Source organism: Coturnix japonica, chromosome 1 (genome assembly GCF_001577835.2).
Source record: "Coturnix japonica isolate 7356 chromosome 1, Coturnix japonica 2.1, whole genome shotgun sequence".
Taxonomy (NCBI): Eukaryota; Metazoa; Chordata; class Aves; order Galliformes; family Phasianidae; genus Coturnix; species Coturnix japonica.
The window spans coordinates 19,918,603-19,941,095 of NC_029516.1; the positions used below are offsets into that span (position 1 = coordinate 19,918,603).

The 22,493-nt window shown below is 38.6% G+C and overlaps 1 protein-coding gene across 2 annotated transcripts in view; it reads right to left on the reverse strand.

Annotated features, from left to right (window-relative positions):
* Window positions 1–1,602: 1,602 nt before the first annotated feature.
* The window catches only part of ATP6AP1 (ATPase H+ transporting accessory protein 1), a 48,645-nt gene continuing 27,754 nt past the window's right edge, over window positions 1,603–22,493 (reverse strand). For both annotated transcript variants that reach the window (XM_015853014.2, XM_015853022.2), the window contains exons 7-10: window positions 12,059–12,300; window positions 11,394–11,447; window positions 7,536–7,773; window positions 1,603–2,426 (exon numbers count right to left, since the gene is read on the reverse strand). In XM_015853014.2, the coding sequence (XP_015708500.1) occupies window positions 2,217–2,426; window positions 7,536–7,773; window positions 11,394–11,447; window positions 12,059–12,300 (744 nt within the window). In that variant the 3' untranslated portion in view covers window positions 1,603–2,216. The remainder of the gene's footprint in view (window positions 2,427–7,535; window positions 7,774–11,393; window positions 11,448–12,058; window positions 12,301–22,493) is intronic.

The following is a 22,493-nucleotide window of genomic DNA, read 5'->3' on the forward strand; positions in this document are numbered from 1 at the left end:
GGGCAGTGTCAATCTGCCATGTAGAAACTGACCAGCTTAGCCTCTTCTATGAGAATCACAGAATTGTAGGGGTTGGAAGGGACCTCATCGAGTCCAACCCCCTGCCAAAGCAGGCTCCCTACACCACGTCACACAGGTAGGCGTCCAGGCAGGTCTTGAATATCTCCAGAGAAGGAGACTCCACCACCTCCCTGGGCATGAGGGATGAGGCATCAGCCATGGTGCCCAGAGCCCAGGCCACCTGGGCCGCAGGATGCTGAGGGTTGCAGTTAACTCCCCTCCTTTCCTGCTCCTTCCCAGCAAAGATCTCGCAACAGTAAACCTGCCCCATCCAGCGCTGCAATGCGTGGCTCCCCCCCAGTGTATTTTCTACCATAGCCTGGAAAGTGTAATACCAAACACAGCATATTGTTCAGTCTGCCCTTCTTCTGAGGTCTCCACTTTTACTGATGCTAATCCAACAAACCTACCTTCCAACATCTCTTACAACTCAATCTCTTCTGGAAGAGGCCTGCCTCTTCACAGCTTATGTGAGACTATTTTCTCCTCTTTTCCAAGTCCAGCCTAGGTAAGCAAGGGAGGGTTAAGCCTATCCTCAGTGCCACACTTTAGTCAGGATACTGTGAGTTTGAGGAGTCCATGGGCTCAAAGGGGAAACTGGACAAATTCAGGAATGTAGGTATACTGAGAGTTATTAAACACGGTCACCATCTCTGGCTGAGGAAGTCCATGAATTTAAATGGCTAAGACCAGGAGAATGTCTGCAGGAAGCACTATTCTTGTACATGTTCACTGTACTCATTCTGCTGCTGGGTACTGGATTCTGATCTAGGTGGCCTTGTGTAGCTGTTCTTCAGTTTTCATATATCATCACCAGTGAACAAAATCTATTTCAAATTTTGGGGAATCTACAGAAGAGTCATAAGAAAGCTGTCTTCAACAAACCAAAACCCTTGTGATGTCCTTTGTCTGTTCTAGCTATCAATTTCATGACTATCATGTCAATTTTCAGGGAAGACTCATTCTTTAAAGAGAGAACTAATGAAGTACAGTTATCTCTCCTGGCAACTTATTTTTGCTAAGAAAAAGTGTCTTTCTAACACTGCATTTTTGTGCAGACCAAATGGCAGCATTCCTCAAGGTTTTGAAAAACATTTGGGGAAAATACTACAGCAGTGGAGTCACCTTTCCTGGTTATACACCAGTTTCCTTTTTGTCTTCCAAGTCAGGACTGAATGATTCAGAAGAAATAGCTCCAGGTAGCATTTAACTTACCTCTTTGGCTTCGAAGCAAAAATGCAGCATCCAGAAATGACGAGTATAAACTATTACTGGCTTAGTTAAAAAGCTGATTCTAACCATCTTTCCTCTTAATCACTGTCTGTGAGATGGACCGAGATTGAAGAAAAAAGAGAATTTTCCTCATGTGACTAATATAACTTTGTTAAATTGTATCTTTTTGTTCTTAAACTAATAAAACATGCACACTCAACAATACATTGCTAACAAAAAAATAAGAATATTATTTTACCTTTTTTTCACCATTTTACCATTTACTGTCCCATAATATTTAGCAATTCCCCCCACAGACAGATTGCTCAGTGAGAGGTTGTAGCATCTTTATTAATTGCAAAAGAATTAATCACACTGAGCTCTATCAGGCTTCTGAAAGCAGTGAGATGACCATAAACACATTCAGACTTAAACAGTAGAGTACCACTATCTTTTTTCCCCTCTTTTGTACAACCTTCAAAACTACTCCAAAGATACCTGGCAAAGGAAGAATGCTAAGAAAATTACATTATTTCCATCTGCATTGGCACATTTAATCATACTTAGTATGATAATACGTTCAGTTTCTTATTGAATTAGTTATTTATAAATCCTTCTCATTTCTCTCTGTTGTGATAGTCTTTCTTTGCCAAAAATATTTAATCTGAAGGCAGCTTGTTCTGGTCTTTTTAATAACTAGAGTAATAATCTTGACAACCTCACCTTAGACCTCAATAACGAACATTATTAAAAAAAAAGGAAGTTAATAACAAGTAGAATTATTATTATTTTTGCTAACCATAAGTATCTGTTTAATATGTCATTTGATTATCCTTTTCCACGATGACATCTTTTCAGGTTACACATGTCATAAAGTAGAAGGCTTAGAAAAATCATAAATATCAACCCAGAAAACGCTGAAGCAGTATTAAATAAATCCATGGCTATTCTGTCTGAGGAACTGACAGAGCTGGACCTTTGGGATCATCAAATCTGCTGTTTGTTGTGAGCTGCATGATCATGTGAATTCCGTAGGTCAAGATCCAGAGTAAAATTATAGATGTCAACAAGCCCATCCAGATTGCAGGGCTGAAGAAACCTGTACAGTCACTGGCATAGGAAAACTGGCCATTTTCCACATTGAATCCTTGAATCTGAGAAGGAAGAAAGACAGATGAGTGAAATTAAATGTAAAGTATAGACCTTACCTTCAGGATGTATGCCTCTCTCACTCAGCCCTTTAAAAAGAGTGAGAACAAATACCTTGCCTAACAATTTTCCAGGTCTCCTTTCCACTTAAAAATGTAATATGCAGCAGTTGTTTGTTTGGCAGGAGAGAGGTTGTGTTCCCACTTCACAAATTTGTGTTAGTTTTGATCACGCAGCATGTGTGATCAGCATAGCTCGATGACCACTTCAGAATCAGGGAATTCAAGGGCATATGAGGTAATGTTCCTCAAATGATACGATTTGTCAAAATATCTTGAGATTTTTAGATAATATCTCCTTTATGAGTAGAACTTCTAGAGCCTACTTTAAAATGTATTTAATGATACATAATATTTTAGCTGAGTTTTAGTTAAAGTTTAAGAAGAAAACAGTTGGTAAGGTTTTTTATCCTCCATTTAGTTGTGGACTCCATGCTGTGTTTTCACATACAAAATCCCACTTACGGAAATGGACTTGGTGAAGGATGCGAAAAAATAACAATAGGGGATTCTATAGGCACACTGGGCAGAGGACACAGGCAAAGGAAAGCATACTTCCTCTGACTAATGAGAAGTAAGAATTACCTCCAATAGGACCCCACCACATCCTTATCTCTAAATTGTAGAAATATAGACTTGAAGGCTGGACAACTTGGTAGATAAATAATTTTGCAGCCAGAAGGTTGTGGTCAACAGCTCTATGCTCAATTGGAAGCTGCTGACAAGTTATGCTCAAAAAGGGTCTGTCTTAGGACTGGTACTCTTCAGTGTTTTTATCAGTGATACAGACAGGGGGATTGAGTGAACCCTCACCGAGTTTGCTGATGACACTGAGCAGAGTGGTGCGGCTGATACAACAGAAAGAAGGGATGCTAAAGAGAGAGAACATTTAGATTGGATATTGGGAGGAAATATTTTACACAGAGGATGGTGGAGCACTGGAAGAGTTGCCCACAGTACCTGCGCATGGGGACCCAAGCAGCCTGATCTAGGAGCTGACAACTCTGACCACAGCAGGTGGATGGAACATGATGATCTTTAAGGTTCCTGCCAACCTAAGCCATTTTATGATTCTGTTATAGGCTTTTCACATGCTTTGGGAAACCTGTAATATTTCTTCTGTGATTGGTTTCTTGAGATCTGCTACTGGTTGAGCTCATGGCTGTTATTATCCTCAGAAAAGTCAACTAATTTTGTGACCTACCTGGGGATCAATTATCTATTCTGATAGATCTCCAGGCTTTGCAAAAGGTATGAACAAATTGAATGCCTCTGAGACTGATACCATACTTAAACTTTTGTTAAAACCAGTTAAAGGATTCAAAAGATACAAAGGGAAGATAATTTGCGAAAAACAAACAGGCACATAATGACATAAGCACCCACTCCTTCAGAAAGAAGCACTCCTTCAGAAGGAAGGGAAACTAGTGGAAGAAAATGAAGGAAAAAAGATCATGGATTTTTAATTTATGTGTTCCCTCTCCATGATTACTCTATGCTTTAAGATAAATTAACATAACATTTTTGTGTTAATTAATTTTGCACTTCCTACGAAAGATGCTGAACAAACTAAAGAAATCTGTCTGTAGCTTGTAGATAACGCTACTTCAGTAAGTACTCGGAGTCTGAGTTAATTCATGGTTCAGGCAACTGAAGTTAATGTGCATATAATAAGTGTTAAAAGCAATGCCTATACCTTGTGAAATGCTGATTAATAAAGCTATTATCATATGCAGGCATAAGGCAACATGGAGGTGAAGATAATTTTAACATCATGAGATTTTTTGGACCTTGTAGAAGAACGTTTCTGAGTGAGATCTTGCAAATCCTAAATGCTTTCACTATGGGCAGTCAGAGTTCTGATTAAAGCGGGATTACTGGCAATAAGCTTTTGGGTTGGATAACTGCGCAGTTCCAGAGAATACAGGTGCTTACCAAAGCTGTTTCTTGTTAAGCCACTGCTTTGACAACAGATGAAAATGTAAATTGTAGTCAAGAAATATAACCTGAAAAACTTGTTTACAATAAAAAGCAGGTGATGATTTATGTTATTTCAGTAGGAAAAAAAAAAGACTGAAGTTCTGAAAAGCAGTGCATTTGCATTACCACGTTTACAGGAAATCTCTGAAGCACTCAGCACCTATATTTGCTTTAGCAAGACATTATCACTTCTAGTTTAGAGCCAGAAATACTGTATTTTATTTTGTCGATCCTACTGGTGGTAGTTTTTTTTTGTGGGGTTTTTTGGTGCTTTTTTTTTTAAAGAATGATTATGCTTATTGAACCTCTGAGATGAAAGCTTTAATTGTACATTCTTAAGATGTGATATCTACGTTCAAGAAGAATTATATGTGGGATTCTTTTATTGCTTTTCTGAAGCTTTATCATTCCTGTGGGGGTGTTACATTGCAGCTAGGCGATAAAAATGTCATTACTAGCAGCATTTCCACCACGAAGAAATTAAAATCACTTAAATTCCTCTAATTTTTATGAATGCAAAATACAGCATACAGGATCCAAGTCTCACTTCCTGCGGAAGTTCTGGTTTTACTGTTTGGACTAGAATTATTCATCTTGTCCATACTAGCAAGCATTTACTGAATATGTTTTAAATTATTTGTCCTGAATTGAGTCTCTTCATCATCTGCTCTCTGACAAAGCCTTCAAATAAGATCTCTTGTTTCCATTGTTCTTAAATGTATGCTGGACATCTAATTTTTGAACATAGTAATGTTTCAGCCAGAAAGAATCCTAAAATTAGTACCTTTAAAGTTTTTGGCAATTTTTGTTAAGAGCAAATTGGTTTGAAAACCAGTATGACACATAGTAAAGAAATGCAGTACTTGGTGGTTGCTTCCTCTTTAATTTCTTACAAAACCCTGGAGCCCCTCAAAAAGATAAGACTTATAATGGCAGAATAACCTTTCTCGCCACAAAAGAAAAACATAGCAGAGTGATATTAGTACAGTTTACATCTGTGAGTGGTGACACTGCAGGCCAAGGCTTTGTCTAAATAGCATCCTATGGAGGTTCTTTACAAGGCAGTGATCAAGCTAGTGCCGGAACTAAAGCAATGCCTGCACCATTTCAGCCTGGCCCTGGAACATACTAAGGAAGCCTTCACTGTGCAGGTGCCACAACCTCTTTAGTATGGGGATACTATTTTGACCTTCCAAAGTTGCAAAGTGCAATTGTACCATCTAGATTGGCACTGGGTCCTGATTTCTGACTCACTGCATAACATTGACAATGAAAGTCATGATCATCAGTGTCAACAAGCAGCTTCTGTGCTGGCTGCAATCACTAAGCACATCCCACGTGTTTTTTTCATCTTGCAACACAGCTTGGGAGTTAGCAAATCTCATTCTTGGACAAAGACCAACAGTGATACCATTCAGACTTCTTTAAGTATCAGTAGAAGATAATTGGGAAGGTATGATCTAGTTTAGACAGAACTTAGAAAGTGGTCAAAAATGGTGACATTCTGGCTTGACAGGGAATCATATAACAAAAATGCTCAGAAAAAGACTTTCCGGACTGTTTTTAACACCAAAGACAAGATTAGAGAAAAAGGCCTTCTTCCAAAGGAAAGTTCTGTTGTCTGAGCAGTGAAAGCAGCTGTTGCTCCATAGGAGTGAAGAAGAAAGTTGGGTAAACTATTATTTATCTTATTAAAATTAGATTGAATGGATGCCTGCTAAAGATGGAACAAGACTTCTCATTAGGCTTTGAGAAGATAGCAGCACCAATTCATTTAGAAATTCTAGGAAAAGATAGGTTGTTGTTGTAAGTGGACCCTCTGTATTTTCACAGCCTGAGTATTCTCACAGTTCAGACTAGTGATGTCAAAGTCTGTGACCTGCAATTCAAGGATTTGACTAGACAAGATCCAGCTGCCTGGACTCAGACATTATTGAGCCTTTCCATAAAGCACCACCATCAGGAGGAACCTTCACAACAATGGTATGTACTGCTGTATTGCTTCTCAAAAACTGTGGGACTTAATCTTACAGTCTGCAGAGGGGAAGACGGAAAACAATGATTCAGAAGGAAGGCTGCCAGAGATACTTAGGTCTGGTGTTTTTGTGTGGCTGAATAATGACTAAAGATATTAAATTTGCATTCCATCTTCTTTTAGAATCCAAATCTGCAATGGACCTAAGCAGCTCTGGGTAGTAGGAGGAAAGTTAATCTCACTACCAATGCCATTCTTTTGAGATTTCAGTGCTTAAACTGAAGTGTTAAATGTGAATTCAGATCACTGAGATTTTTTGATAATGAAATTATTAATATGACTATATCAGCACTTGTATCCAGTTATGAGATTAGCTCATCTTTGACAAAGAGAGTCCAGTTTGCTGATGTATTTCTCCCTAACTGACAATCAGTGCCTGCAATGATAGCCAGTCATCTACATCTACACAAAATAAAGGGAAGATCTGTATTTCATTAAAAAAAAAAAAAAAAAAAACAACAAAGAAGAAGCAAAATATTTTCCTTCTGGGCCATGTGGTATCTGGTATTTCTCCTGATCGAAATCCATGGCAAACCTTCCATTACATTTAATCCTACTGGGCATTGTTTCTGTCTGTAGGAGTTCAGACTATCTATGCCATTGAAAGCTGTAACCACACTAAGCTGTACTTTTCTAGGTAAACAAAGTGCAAAGAAATCAAGCAAAAACAAAGTAAGCAGCATAAAGCCACCCACCTAAGAGGTCTGCATTTCCAGCAGCAGCCCAATTCATTAAACAGGCATGGAGACTTAGTCATTCTTTGCCTGATTAAGCGCATTTAGTTTTATTGGTTTTTCTTTTTTGTGGACAACTTTGGAGTTTTTGTTTTTCACAGCTGCACTTCCATGTTCTTACTGTTCAGCAACTGCCATCTCTTTTACCCCTTTTTTGAATAGCTCACCTAGGGGGAACAGATTTTCTTTTACATTTTTCCTCAGGTTGAATTGAAAGTAAGGGCGTTATGAATTTGTGTCGTTCGGCACCTACAATAGCAAGTAATAGTTCTTGGAATTATCTCTGAAATAGCAGTGTGTACTCACTTGGAACCTGGAAATGAAAACATCCCAGTTGATTGCTTCTAAGTTGGATGGAATCAGACTTGCCAGATCGAGACTACTTGTTCCCACCAGCTGACAATGAAATGAGTACTCTGCAGGAGCAGAGATGACAGATACATTATACTTTGCAAGTTTTCCTTCATCTTGTACAATCTCAACTGAATCCAAAGTGAACCAATTTCTATCTGAGCCTCCATACAACATATTGGTCATTAAAAACCTAGAAAGACAACAGAATAAAAAAAGTTAGAATGCCAGAAGGAAAAAATTAACATTAATTTGATAAAGCACTGGTGGCAAATAAAGGTACATCACAGCCGGCGTCTCACGTCATTAGGACTGTTCATAAGTGAATACCCTTTGTGAACATTTCTACTGCTTCTTTGAGTTTCATCTCACAAACTGTGGCAGGCAAGGAGCAAAACAATGTGATTTCATTCTTCAACGGCTTATGCCGATGCAATATCTCATCAGTTGCCAACAGTTTATAATGAGTGGACCAGAACTTAAGACACTGCCAATAGGCCTGCAGTGGCTCTCAATAAACAATTTATGGGATTTTTTGGAAAAAAAAAAAAAACAAACAAAAAACCCTGCTTTTATGATAGGTACAGCCATGATAACCATTTTGATTTGTTGTAATTATTCTTTGGTTTAGATGCTTAAGTGGCAATCTACCTTTGCAAATGTCTGCATTTACAGTACAAGAGAGTTTTCTCTCACTAGATGGGAGGAAGGTTACTCAGCCCCACTTTCCTGATTTGTAGCTGTTTAGCCACAAATGAACATTTTCTCATGTTGCAAAAAACAGTTTCTGGTAGTTTACAACCATGGGATTTAACTAAAAGTGTTACTACCACTGCGGTATAAACAAATGTTCTGAAAGAAAAATTACTGAGAATGCACAGAAGTAAATTCTTATCTATAAATACCAGGACTACGTCCTAATCTTTACCATTCTTACCCAGTAGTTTTTAGGTAATCAAGTTATCTCTTCAGGAAGTGATAAACTTTTCTCCTTATATTTTGCTCCATACTTAGTCCCCACTTGTTTTACATATTTATCTCTCTGTAGTTTGCTGAGTCACATAACCACAAAAAGTCTCTAAGAGTAATCCAGACTTGATTCAAAATGAAATACTGTAATGTCTATCCACACCACTATTGGCATCACCGTGTGTGATTTTAAAATCTGGGGTAATATTTAAATGCAATGATGACAGGTTTAAAAAATAAGCAGTTGCCTATAAACAGTGCACAATATAGAGTAGTAGTGTTCTCTATCGACTCTTTAAATCAGTTGCTTTTAGTAGCATATCATCCATTCAACTTAAAGCCTAAACTCAATACAATCAATGTTTCTTAGGAGTAAAATAACAAATTACTACATTGAGCTGTTTTCTTATGGTGTTTTTTTGTTTGTTTGATTGTTTGTTAACGATCAGTGGTTTTTGATTCATATAATACTGAAGAGTTCTGAAATTCTCAGAAGAGATCACAGAACTCCAAGCACCAATCAGGTGAGAAAAGGATGTTTTGTCTTTTGTCATTCCTCTCTTGAACTTAAACTGCTCCTTCCACACTATATTCAGCTATAAACATCAGTGAAAAAAAGAACAAAAGAACTGCATCTAACATATAAGTTTATATGGAAAATTATCCTATTGTTATAATGATAAAGGTGCAACATTTACAAATGCATTAGCATAGATACTAATTGTGAGAATCTTTTCCTGATATATAGCACAGTTTGAACTGAATTTTCAGCTGCAGGCTCTAAAAGCACTTCTTCAACCTAAGGACATGGCCATTTATAAATATACATAAATACGTAACATATACATAACCATACTTAAACCTTGTGCCAGCCACAAGTGCTGAGTGTGCTCTGAACCCTTGCTAAGAAGTCAAGGAAACAAAAAGAAGGAAATTCTTTGGAAACACACTGTATGAACAAACAAGTTTTAGAAGGCCTTTATCTTGCCTTTCAGAGGAAATGCTGTGCTCACATTGAACATTACAGCCAATACAGGAAGCGAACTATCACAAAGCCATTATACTCTTTAATTATTGTGGCACAAACAGTTCTTGGCTGCATGCTAGACTCCCTTTGTGGCGGATAACCCTCTGAACTCTAACTGTCTCTACTTGTTGCTGATCACCATTTCACGTGGCTATTCACTGCAAGGAGAAATGTTTCTGAAAAGGAAGTTATCTGGAATTACCATTGTTCCAATAAGAGAAGCACAGTTGAAATGTACCAGACTTTGCACCACAGTTCTTGGAGCAATTCCATTTAATACATGCTGTACAAGAACAGTCACATTCTTAGAACTTTAAGTAGGGAATAGAGAAATGAAGCTCTATCCAGCTAATGCTCAGCACTTCTGTCCAATTTGGTACCTTTCTCCAGAAAAGATGACAGATGTGTGAACAGCTGGATGTCGTCAGCTGCTGGGAAAGCTGAGGTGCTTCTTCAAGCAAAATCTATTGCCCACTGCTCCTACTCCTGGTGGAGCATTACTTCACTTTTCTCAAAGCAGCCAGAAAACCTGAACAGCTCACCCTTCTATGGCAAGTGCAGGAGGGTGACCATTGCTCTTGCTGGAGAAAAGAGAGAGGCACATTTCCATAAGAAGAGGCAGCTACTGCAGCTGCTTGTAGGAAGGAGGTGGGCTGTGCCTAGCTGCTCAGCGCAATGTGGCTTGGGGGCGGTAAGGATGAGCTCTGGATTGAGTTTATGCTGTTGAGGTTAGAGTTTATTGAGCTCAGTCAGAAACAAATTGAGCTATTTGACCATGGTCCTGTCTGGTGTCATTTTATTTTATTAAATGACCTTTGCAGAGAAAAAATAATGCAGTTATGGCTCTGTCTTCTATGCCTTCTCACCTCTTCGCCCTGCTCATGTCCTGTCTACTGAGCCAGAATGTAATCTTACTAAGAAGTCATCTTCAACAACAAATGTAATTGAAATGAACAAGCAGGGGAAAACAGAACTTATAATGTCTCTCTGTGGGTTTTAGTTCTTGAGAACAGACATGCTGGGATGAGCAAAGTAAACGAAGTCTTCCCGAATCATGAAAAGATCAATGGGCTGTCCTGGTTCTGTTAAGTGTGGATTATATACCACACAGTATTGTATTATGGGAGCTAGTAGAGGCCTAAAATGGCATGACTGTCTCTTTAAGCAGGAGAGAAACTGAAATGAAAAGAGCCAGCCACATTGTTTTTGACAGAGATTACGGAAAACATTTAACTGCTGTTCCTGCTGCTGAGGAAAGAACTGAGGTTTGTTGACCAGCAGCTGTATGGCAATCCTCACAGCAGTACAGATGCTATCCTGGAGTCCACCAGAGAGAGCAAAAGCAGCATGTTTTCTCTTCAAGTTTTCATCCTAAGTCCTCCTGTTGCCTCATTTTCCCTTCCCTGTTCTCATGGTGGAAGAAGCTTGCTTTTGTCATCATCTACAGAGCAGAAAAATTATCAGTTTTTGCAGCCCTCGTTAGCCACAGGCTAACTCCAACAGAGTACATTGGCAATCTATATCAGGATGAAACACAAAGCCTGGCAAGGCAAGCAGACTTCAGCTCCTGGAATTATTTCCAACTTAAAATAAGATGTTTTGTGTGCCACTGTCTCACAGAATGGTTGTTTGTTTACACTGTTTTCAGAACTTTACCTGAGCACGCTTAAATATTCTTTACTATACGGTAACTCCTCAGCAATAAAAAACAAAACTGTGATTTTAATAACCTTTTCACCACTTTTTTTTCTTTGTCTTAATTTACAAATGGGCTTTGTACATCACAAAGATTTATTTAAGAATAAATCATAAGTTACCTTATCTCTAGGCTGTTGATTCCATTCACTGGCTTTGTGTATTTTAATGACAGTCTAAGAGTAAGAAAAAGATTTTTAATGTTAGAGTAGTCAGCTTTAATTAAATCACTGTGACATTTCAATCAGAAGGAATATTCTAAATCAATAGGCAATTACAAAAGTCATGTAGAAAAGGTTCACAGTACAAAAAGCACACAGAAAAATATGACAAAATATTTCTATAGCCTTTTTTCTTTTTAACCCAGAGCAGGTGCTTCAAAACAAATGAAAGCAGAGATCATGTTTCATTAATGTATTTCCAACTGAAGTACCACCTACCAAATGGCAATACGACACTTCAAGGGAATTTTACAATGAAACAATCATCTCGTTAATGCTAGTGGAGATCTCTGTGATGGCAAGATCAGGCACAGAGAAACCCATTTGGACCAAACATAAACAAGAAAGCAACTAAATAATGCAGAAGGAAAAAACAGTAAATATAGATGTAGCATCAGAAAAACTGCTGTGTCTTGATTCAATCTTCTTCTTTCAAGAATATTGAATTTAGTATTTTTTATTTGGTATGCTTCAGTAGAAGAAAATTAAGTTTCTATTCTTTCCATTTAGCTGCTAGCTTCCAGAACAAAATGCATGTGAAATTTAAAGTCTCTTGTTCTACTCACGTTGCGTTGGTGTCTGAGCACGTAGAGGAAGAAATATCCACACTCCGCGTAGTAAACGTCGCATTTGTCAATTCTATTAAAACTGAATCATTGGCAACAAGGCTGAAATTACTAGCATAGAAAAGGATGCATGTATTATTTCCTGTGGTCACACTCAGAGGTGGATATGATAAACCGTCTTCTTCTTCAGTAGCCATTAGCTGTCGTCTTAAATTCCACATCACATCAGTTTTCCTAGAAACCTGGAATAACAGCACATTAACACTTCGTAACCTTTGAGAGAGATGTCAGCTGAACACAGATCTTAACCACTCTGTTCCATGAACCTCCATCCTTAAATCTGCAGCTAAACTTAATATTTATAATTATCTGCCTTTTTAATGGGCAGAATGGTGGCTAACTGGGTGATATTAACTTTGATTCCCATGTCAGGTGAGTAAAACGAGTACCACTTATCTGACACATGTGAATATAAAACTACGCTAGTGGCGCCTTAAGATGGCAGCATCCATTTCTGTTAACATGTAAATGTATATAGTTAGATTGCAGAATAATGTAGTGAAATAATTTAATCTCTTCTCTGATAATATCACAAGAAAATTTCAACTTAACAGTTCAGTGACCATGCTCCTTGATAACAGTAACAGTTTTCACACTCTTCATTCTAATAAGCAGGAAAAAAGGCTACTAAGCTGCATCAGTTCTGTACTTAGGCTCTTCTGATGGCTTCTGGAAGATCTGTGCTCAGTTGGATGAGAAGAAAAAGTTTTATAGGAGACTTCACTGCAGATACATTTGCTTTAAGGAAGCTTCCAGGAATTCCTTTAATTGGTGCCTTCTTGCAAATGTGCCCTGGGCATCTTTTCTAAATACAGCCTCACTGATACCAGTAGTAAAAGCTATCTGGCTGTACTGGATAAAAACTTTATCCTTTTGTTCATGTCTTCACTTCTTACTCATACCTGTACTATGCCATTTATTTCTAACACGTGCATCAGCTTTACAACTTGATATCCTACAAGTGGCCTCTGCCCTTGGATATCTTTAGAATGTAAGAAATGAGAAGTGTCACAGGAGTTACCAGAAGTGTAATTATGTTGATCTACTGCCTGAAACCATATCTAACAAGTTTAAAGATAGGTAAGGACTTTTTTTTTTTTTTCCCAGTATGGAAGAGATGTTATAATATGACTTTATAACCTGATTGTGGAGAGGAGCGCCCAAAGGATTTTGTCACATTACCTGTTGCCCTCTAAACACTGTGGGACATCTGTTATTTACAGTGTGCCTTTGCAGATAACTATCTCATTCTAGGAACAATACAGAATGGGTAGAGTAAAAAACCTTTAGCTAAACACTCAAATGAAGATTGCAATCTTCCTCTCCCATACATGCATACTTTATGAATTTCTTTTTAATGCAGAGTAGTGCCTTTTCAAATACATCAGAACATGCATTATTTTAAATGAATACCATTTCCTTTAAAAGAAGAGTGCACAACAAAAGAAAATATTCAACTTTTGATATAAAACTTTTAATCTTCCCTTAGGCTCTCCTGAAATGTAATCATTTTATTTCAAACTGAGAGGAAGAGCTGAAGTCTAAATTATATCCTGTCTAACAATTGACTTCACTATGTGGGCCCCGCATATCATCTAAAGAGGGCTTTAAAAACCACCTGCTAATAGCTGAAAACAATGCTGCATTGGAGACTGAGATTGGGCTGAGTTTGGGGATTAGTTTAAAGTATCTTAAAATAAAAAGAAAGCCATTAGGATATCATCATGAGACTGCAGCTTTACTTCTATTGCTCTGCTGCCAGTACTTTGTCATGAAGCTTTCACATAAAGATTCCCTTTGGTCTCAGAAAAAGCATATAAACTAGAAGAGCATTTACCTGTAAACTAGGGGTGTCAGGGACTAAGAAATCCATTCGTTTTCCCTGACTACACCTGTTTTAACCAATTTACCCACGCTGAAGAAGTGAGGCAATACAGCTTGCCAGGCACATTTCTAAAAGTGGGCTTTGATTCAGTCATACCTGTGACTGAAAATAGAGAAAGTCTTGGATTGAGCAGGCCAGAAAGTCCTTATGTGCACTGCTATTGGCAGGTAAAACACCACCACCAAACGGGAACCTGGAAGTGTCACCTCTCTGTAGGAATGTCCTCGAAGTATATTCACCCCGTCAGCCTACAGGTGTATCAGGTACCTGTGGCTGAGGTAATTTAGCACATTGAAAATCAGAAAGTAACTATTCAAGAAAAGCTCAGTCCTGAAGCTGGATGGAAAGGGTCTGAGATACATGGCCCAGGAGCTGCTAGAAGGCTGAGGACAGCGATGGCTCCTTGCAGCATCCTGCAGCTTGAGCCAGGCAGCTGTCCCCAGATGTTCTCATCTCCCTGTTTTAAAATAAGCTTTCTTTTGTGGCTGCATAAACATGAAATTACTGAATTGAAACTTCTCCCCATAACATAAATCCCGTGCTGAGCTATGAATGACCAGATACTTCCTTGAGACATTGATTATATTTACATCAAACTTTTGTCAACCAATCAGATGTTTTAGGAACAATAACAGTGGCAGTGTTCTCAACCATTGCACTCTATTTTGTTTGGTATCCCCTTCAGCATTACCTAATCTGAACTGTACGTACTGCAAGTCACTGTCTTGTTTGTCTGGATTTATCAGTGGCATTTCTTTCTTCAGATTGGCAGTGAACAATCACAAGACAAGATCAAACAAGATACAGGGGAAAGAAAAAGTGTAACTGACATTGTCTTAGATCTCAATTGCATGCTATGGTTTCTAACTCAACCTACAGTGGAAGCTTGGACAAGATTCTTGCCTTTGATCTGGCTTGCAATCATCTCTTGCAAAGGAGCAAGCTAGCCAATCTGGCTACAGTTTGATGCACAAACACACTGATCTCTTTTCAAAGCAGAAAGATCCAAAATTATTCACTTGTTCTGTTGTCATTGCTGGCTTATTGCTGGCTGTTCCAAAACAGAACAAGAGAAAAGATTTGGGGCCATTTTATATATCTGAAAATACAAATATGTAGAAACTGAATGGTTGCAAAAACATGTTAAAAAAACAAAAACAAAAACAAAAAAACAAACACATAAAATACTGGGAAATAAAATTTAATTGGCTGAAATTATGAATGGTAATGAACCATAAAACAGGCTACATTTTGCACTAGTTTGAAAGCCAGATTTTTGGATAACAGTTCAACAGATGGTTATGCCTTTTTTTTCAGTCTTGTACTTCTTTGCTTGTTACTGGCTATGTTTAAGTGTGAACATCAGTAAGAATACAAATAGCATCCTGACGGTGTCCACTGCTCCTTTTCATCTCTAACATTATAGGTCCATAACCTCATCTCTGAGGAGCTGATGCTCTTGTTGTAACAGCTACAGGAAATGAAAGGTCATTCTATAGTTTCAGGGAAGAGAAGGAATGGGGAATAAGGTTACACTTCACTTTTTGGGTTGTGCCCCAGTCCTTGCCCCCCATACTGGTACTGTGATCTGTGATGTGTTCTATGTATATATCATGCTTAGATGGCAAATGATTGTTTTTCTCAAAGTGGTTGTAATACAATTAAACCAACTGTTGGAATCACAAAACTACATAAAATCTCAGCTTCCATTAAAAGCAAAACACAATAAAATACAGAAATGCAGTATAAGAACCAGATACTGATGTAATATTTTACTATTAGGTTATCCTGATAAACAAAGAAAATATTAAGGGGCTGTATTTTGAAATGCATTGTGAGAGAGGACATAAAAAAATCCTTTTGGGTCACTTAGAAATGTAAGCCCGAATCATGAGCTCGGTGTGACATCAGAAGAGGGAAGGCACTGCAACCATGTGATCAGAGCACTCCAAAGACAAATACTTGGTATCTGGAGTAGAATTTGCCTCAACAGCTTGAATTACATCTACATGTAATGTACCATCAGCAGAGCTCTTGACAGGACCCCAAGCTGAATGCAGAAATGCAATTTTTTAATATGAGGGACCATTACAATGTTTTCTCAAAAGGCATCTTTTTAAAAACAATGCTAGAAAGCTGCTGTATGCTGAATGCTGTGCTGCTGGCCCCAGAACAACAGCACATAATGCTGCTTGCATATCAGAGGTCACTCAGTGTTCATGTCTCAGCCAAGAATAAGCACATTTCCCCTCCTATTCCTGAAACCTCCACTTTCCTTTTGTTCATGTGAAAAAGGTCAGTTTCTTATGTTATTTTAAACTGATGTAACATCACAGCCTCAACACAGACAGCAACACCACCACTAGTCCAGTCCCAGCCCTGCCAATACATCAGTTTGGCTAAAAGATGCTGCAACAAAAATCTGAGCTGTGGGCTCATGGTAATGTAAGTCTGAGTATTCAAGATCACCACAATATGTTATTTCCAGAGTCGGGTTTAGAAGAATCATATACAAGGGGAAGTAATGTCTAAGCTCAAACCTATTTTATTGATCCACTGACAGAGGCCTATAGCCTAACAGCACTTTGACCTGTAAAAAAGTAGAATGTCAAGTAGTTACCAGTTATCTCTGGTTCTGAGTTTGTGCTTTTCAAGGTTTTTATGATTTCCATTTTATTGCTGCTGTTGCTTTCCCCCCTCCTCACCTCCCTCCCAAACTATTTTAAAATATCACCTCACTTTTGGTGTTGCCTTTGGCGAACTTTGTGTTCCACTGAAATCTCAAGCTATCTCTCCTTTTTTTTTTTTTTTTTCCTGAGCAGACTGGATGTACTTGGATTCATTCTCTGATACACCAGTGTGTTGTGCTGCCATCCAGAGGAAATTTGACAGACTGAAGAAATAGTCTGACTAAAGCCTCAGCAAGTTCACTGCAGTAAAGTGCAAATTCTGCACCAGACAAAGAATAACTGAAGGCACCAGGTCACACAGGTAATTGCACAGCTGGAAAGCAGAAAAGAAGCTGGGAGTCAAGGTGGACACCATGCTGAACATGCACCAGCAATGGACCCTTGCCTCAAAGAAGGCCAATGGTATCCTTGGCTGTGTTAGGCAAAGTACCCCTAAAAGGTCTAGAGAGGGGATCTTTCACTTCTAGTGAGCACTGCTAAGGCTCCATGCCTGGAGTGTTGTATCCAGTTCTGCCCTCTCCCCAGTAGAAGTGAGATAAGGAGTTACTGGAAAGAGATGCTGAAGGGACTGGAACAACCCTCCTGTGAAGAAAGACTGAGAGCACTGGGTCTGTTCAGTCTAGAGAAGTCCTGTGGTAATCTCATCAATGTGCATACATACCTGAAGGCAGTGTGCAAAGAGGACATTCTCCCCTCTGTGTTGTGCAGTGCCAGGATGAGAGGCAATGGTACAAACACTGAAGGTTCTAACTGCATTTCTGTACCATGTGGGTGATGGAGCACTGGCACAGGTTGCCCAAAGGCTGTGCAGTCTCCTCATTGGAGGTTTTCAAAAGCCACCTGGTCAGTCTGCTCTATGTGTCCCTGATGGAGCAGTGGTTGGAGCAGATGGACCCAGATGTCCCTACCAGCCACAACCATTCTGTGGTTTTGTGTTATTCTGTTCTAAGTCATCTAAAGATGTAGACATAATATCTACTAGATTAGGAGGCATGATGAGGAAGTGTTCAAGTGTTCATCACAGTGTTCAAAGCTTGGGTTCCTGTACTTCAAAAGTTAGAAGCCCCATATTGTTAAGATGTTATTTCCTATCTACTAAACAAATTGCACATTTTTTCTACTGCTTTTTGCTATTCCTACTGTTTGAATTGGACAAGAAGGCCAATTACCATCCTGGAGTGCACTAAAAAGAAGTGTGTCCAGCAGGTCAAGGGAAGTAACCCTCCCCCTCTACTCTGTCTTGATGAGGCTACATCTGGAGTACTGCATCCAGTTCTGGGCTCCTCAGTTCAAGAAAGACAGGGAAGTTCTAGAGAGAGCCTAGCAGAGGGCAACAAAGATGATAAGGGATCTGAAGCATCTCCTGTATAAGGAGAGGCTGAGACCTGGGGCTATACTGGAGAAGCAAATACTGAGAGTGAATCTGGTAAATGTTTATAAATATCTTAAGTGCGAGAGGCAATTGGATGAGGCCAAAACAAGGAGCAGTGGCTAAAAACCAGAACACAGAAAGCTCCCAACAAATACGAGAAAGAACTTGACAGTGAGGGTAACAAAGCACTGGAACAGGCTGCCCAGAGAGGCTGTGAGGTCTGCATTTATGGAGATATTCTGGACACTTTCCTGTGCAACCTACTGCAGGGAACTTATTTTAGCAGGGATGTAGGACTCAGTCATCTCTGGACATCCCTTCCAACCCCTGAAATTCTGTGATTCTGTGTGAATTAACTTGCCAATACAATGTGTGAACCCTAAGATCCTAAGATCTGTCCATCATCTACACAGACATTTAATCAGAAATAGTACTAAACAAACAAAAAGAACCTCATTCACAGTAGCAAAAAAATCTGAGTAACTTCAAATCAAAATGCAAACTTTGATGGAGTAACAACAGTCTTTCTTACTCAGTTGCAAATTACCTCACTTACCTGCAACTACCTTTGACATTCATTCCTTATTACTAAAACTGACTGAGATAACATTTCTGTGCTGCTGCAACTGAACCCAGAGGATGTTTAAACTGCATTTTCCACCAGGAATGTTTGTAGGGTGACATGTTTGTACTCAGAATCTTGTGAACATTTCTAGTAGAGACGCTTAGCTTATCAGGAATTACCAGAAGCTCATTTGAATGAAGCTTTCTTGCTCCTTTAACTATCTCTTTTGAAAGCAGTAGGTTATCACAACTTCAAGGTGGTTTTTCACATTTGAAGTTTCTATTCATACTTAGATCACCTGATATTTTACAACTTGCATATTAATACAGTAAAACTTACATATCTTAAAACTGCACAGATCCCAAGTAATTGCACGTGCTGGTGTTATCAGAAACAAAACTAAGTTTCCAAATTGTTCTTTTCTTCCACATAACACCTCTTCAATAGCAACAGCGTAAGGTAAAGCTAACATAGAGTTTTCAACAGAACGGAACAGGCAAAAATGTATACCATGCAGATTTGAGAAAATTTAGAGAATTGGTTTAGAAAAACTTATTTCCATGCATACATATGTAAGCCATAGTAAGCACTTGGGATTGAGAGAAGTCCTGACATTATTTTTTTACTTAGACACATTTCCTGTCAACAGTTTTTTTCCTAAATAAAAGCATCAAACTGACCAGAATCACTAGTGCACACAGAACATGCTGCAAGGCAGGTGACATGCTTCTCTTACAACATAGAAAAGTTGTTCTTTGTAAGAGAAACATACTTTAAGAGACTTAATTCAAAATCTATGCATAATTGAACTATGACAATACATGAGGTAAGTATGGACTTGGTTGCCTGTAGTGTTCACATATGTATGTATGTAGAAAGAATTACACGAAGCACAAAGATCCAAGTGCACCATGCAGAAGGCTGGCTTATGGAAGAACAGGATTCAGCACATTAAAATCATACTTTGAAGCAGACAATTCCTTACTCAGAAATCTCATTCTTATCCCAGCTGACTGCATGGATCTTCAGCCGGATCTAGACGTAGAACACAAAGCTGCAGATCTAGTGGCATTTGCAGGAGGAACAAAAGGAGCTTAAGATGGTCATACTTAACAGTGCACAGCAGGAATCATGTTTCCAAAGCCAGTTTAATTAACATTGCTGAAAATGGAACGGGCTCCTCACCAAAAAAGAGGGAAATGAAACTTCTAGAAAATGGCCTGCCTCAAAGATTATACTTTCCCCTTCCCATTTCCAGTTCAGCAGTTGGCAGGAATTCATTAGACCACTAATGCTACCACACTGAAGTGAACTGCATGCCATTTCGCACCTTTGTAAAGCAGCTGTAAGCCTAATCAAGATATCTGAATATAACTGAGTAGCATGTCCTTTTGCTCAGTGGAGTTCTTAGCTTCTTTTTCACATTTTTATTAATATTCTCACAGAGCAGGGGGAAAAAAAAAAAAAAAAAAAAAGAATGCATAGAAATGAGGTTATTGTGTCAATGGCAATCATTTATCAACAATGATTACTAACACTTTAGTGCCTTGCAGGATATATGACCAAGCTTACTGGTTCATATTATCACCTGATGCCTCCTTCCCCAAGCATGAATGCTTCTATCAGCAACCCAAACAGCTCAGGGACTGTGACCTGCCATTCTGCATCTCAACTCCCAGAATTCTTCACAAAAGTGAAGATATAAGCCTGACTCTAAGAGATAAGGCTCCCTTCTATAATTGACTGCATTGTTATGACATTTTGAGATCTCTGGTTAGAAGGGACAATACAGCCGCAATATAACTACTGAGCTCAGTGGCCTGTGTAAACACAGTCTGTGGTGTTATTCCTTATGCTTATGGCTAGATGTGTTTCTTCACAGGTCTGTCCTTTTGCAGCACAGGGCTCTATGAGATCTCTTGGCTTATGTTTACCAAGCACAGGGCTAGTCTGTGCAATTAAATATAGTGCAGAGGTGAATGAGCTAGTCCACCAGAGCCACAGTCAGCCATGGTTCTGGCCAACCATGCACTTACCAGAACCCAGAGCATGGAAAGGTGCTGAGATGCAGCACTTGAGATTACCATTCTACTTAAAGGGCCTTAAAATGAGGCACAGAACATTTTGTGTGTATAGGTTAACAACCATATCCACAAAGGCCAGAGTAGTCTCAATTCTTCTGAAGGAAACTGCAGTTCTGAAGGAAACTGTTATTTTATAGCTCCAACTTTTAATTGATTTTTACACTACACTTTTTCAGTTAACTTGTGGAATAAAAGGAACGACTCCACAAAAAAAACTCTTGATTTTAGAAAGTAAAACACTGTATAAAACAGTATGACTCTGTTCTGTGTAGAACAGAGTATGTAGCACTGAAAAGAGCGGCCATGCTTAGATTCACCACTTATATTTCACTTATGACAACTACCCCAAATATAATGATTCCAGTAAAAACAATGTCCTGGTCATCTACCAAATTGTTAAAACTCATCTGAATCCTTCTAAGTAACCAAATTTTTTAATCGAGAATACAAAATAGGGTGAAAAAGTACAGACAACTTCTATATAACATAGATTTAATTCTGCAAAGAATCTACCAGATTTATTATTAAAGCAATATTCTGATGCCAATATCCCCGGCTTTAACATTAAATGTTGGGCCTGATTTCAGGCAATTCTGCCATAAAAATAAAAGATGCTGCAGATTTTACATCAGTCTTAGACTGCTAAGGGGAATACCCACTCCATCTAACTGTTTTCCCCACTTTCTTATATCTGTATATAGAATCCAAGTTGCCATGGGAGATGTAAAAAAAGGATGAGGAGTCTCTGCTGCAGGAAGAAGAAAGAGATATGCAATGAATGTTGGACTGAGCGTAGACAGTGGTCTGGTAGGCTATGTCACTGAAAAATGCAGACGGGGTATAATGCTTCACTCCTAGGCCTGGGAGAGTTGCCAGCACTGTTTTTTTCCCCAGTGTAGAGTAGACACAGGAGATTTAGAAACATGAACATCCATAAATACCTCTCTTCCTCCACTTAAAACTTTGATCCCATAGCACTTTGGATGACTAAGCTGCAAAACTGGGAAGCCTGTCATCCTGACTAAAGAGAAAGATGTGGACAGAATGACAGTAATATATGCTACACTTATTTTTTTACTGAAACTTCGATTAAATTATTTTTTGCTTTAAAATTTATATATTGTTCTTACTACTCCTTGAGTTTGTCTGTAATGAATAGAAGTCTAAACACTGGTTATGTTTCTCACATGGTCCCTACAAAATACTGTGTTCAATGTGACAATGATATTGCAGCAGCTCCATCTGTTTGTCACAACCCTTTTGGAGAAAGTCAAAACTTGCACTGAAGGAACTTGTGAGGGGAGTCTGGCACTGTCTGTCTAGTTTTGATGAATCAAAAGGCAAAGGCCAATAATTCAAGCAAACTGCACTTTTTTTTTTTTTAACATGGAAGTTGAAACAAGCATTTTTTTATTTTTTTAACAGAAAATCAATAAAAAAGTGCTTACTTTCTACTCTGTTTTCTTACACTCACTAATCCACTTAATTTTCCTGACAGTTGCGTGAAGCTGGAAGGTGTATGTATAAATGGAAACCAAATCAGAAAGCCTAGAAAAAGCTTATCTTAGAACTAACAGCCATGCATGTTGGAAGATTAGCACGCTTTCTTTTTTTCTTGAGAAACAAAACATTACAGGTTTGCCTCAAAATAGCTGTATTTCCACCAAGCTTAGTTAATTCACCCAGTTAACACAACTAAGCCTGCATTACCAATCTCACCTTTATAATTTCCTTCATCTCCTGCCAGTTTCCAGCCCATGCAAGCACTGCCAGCAGTTG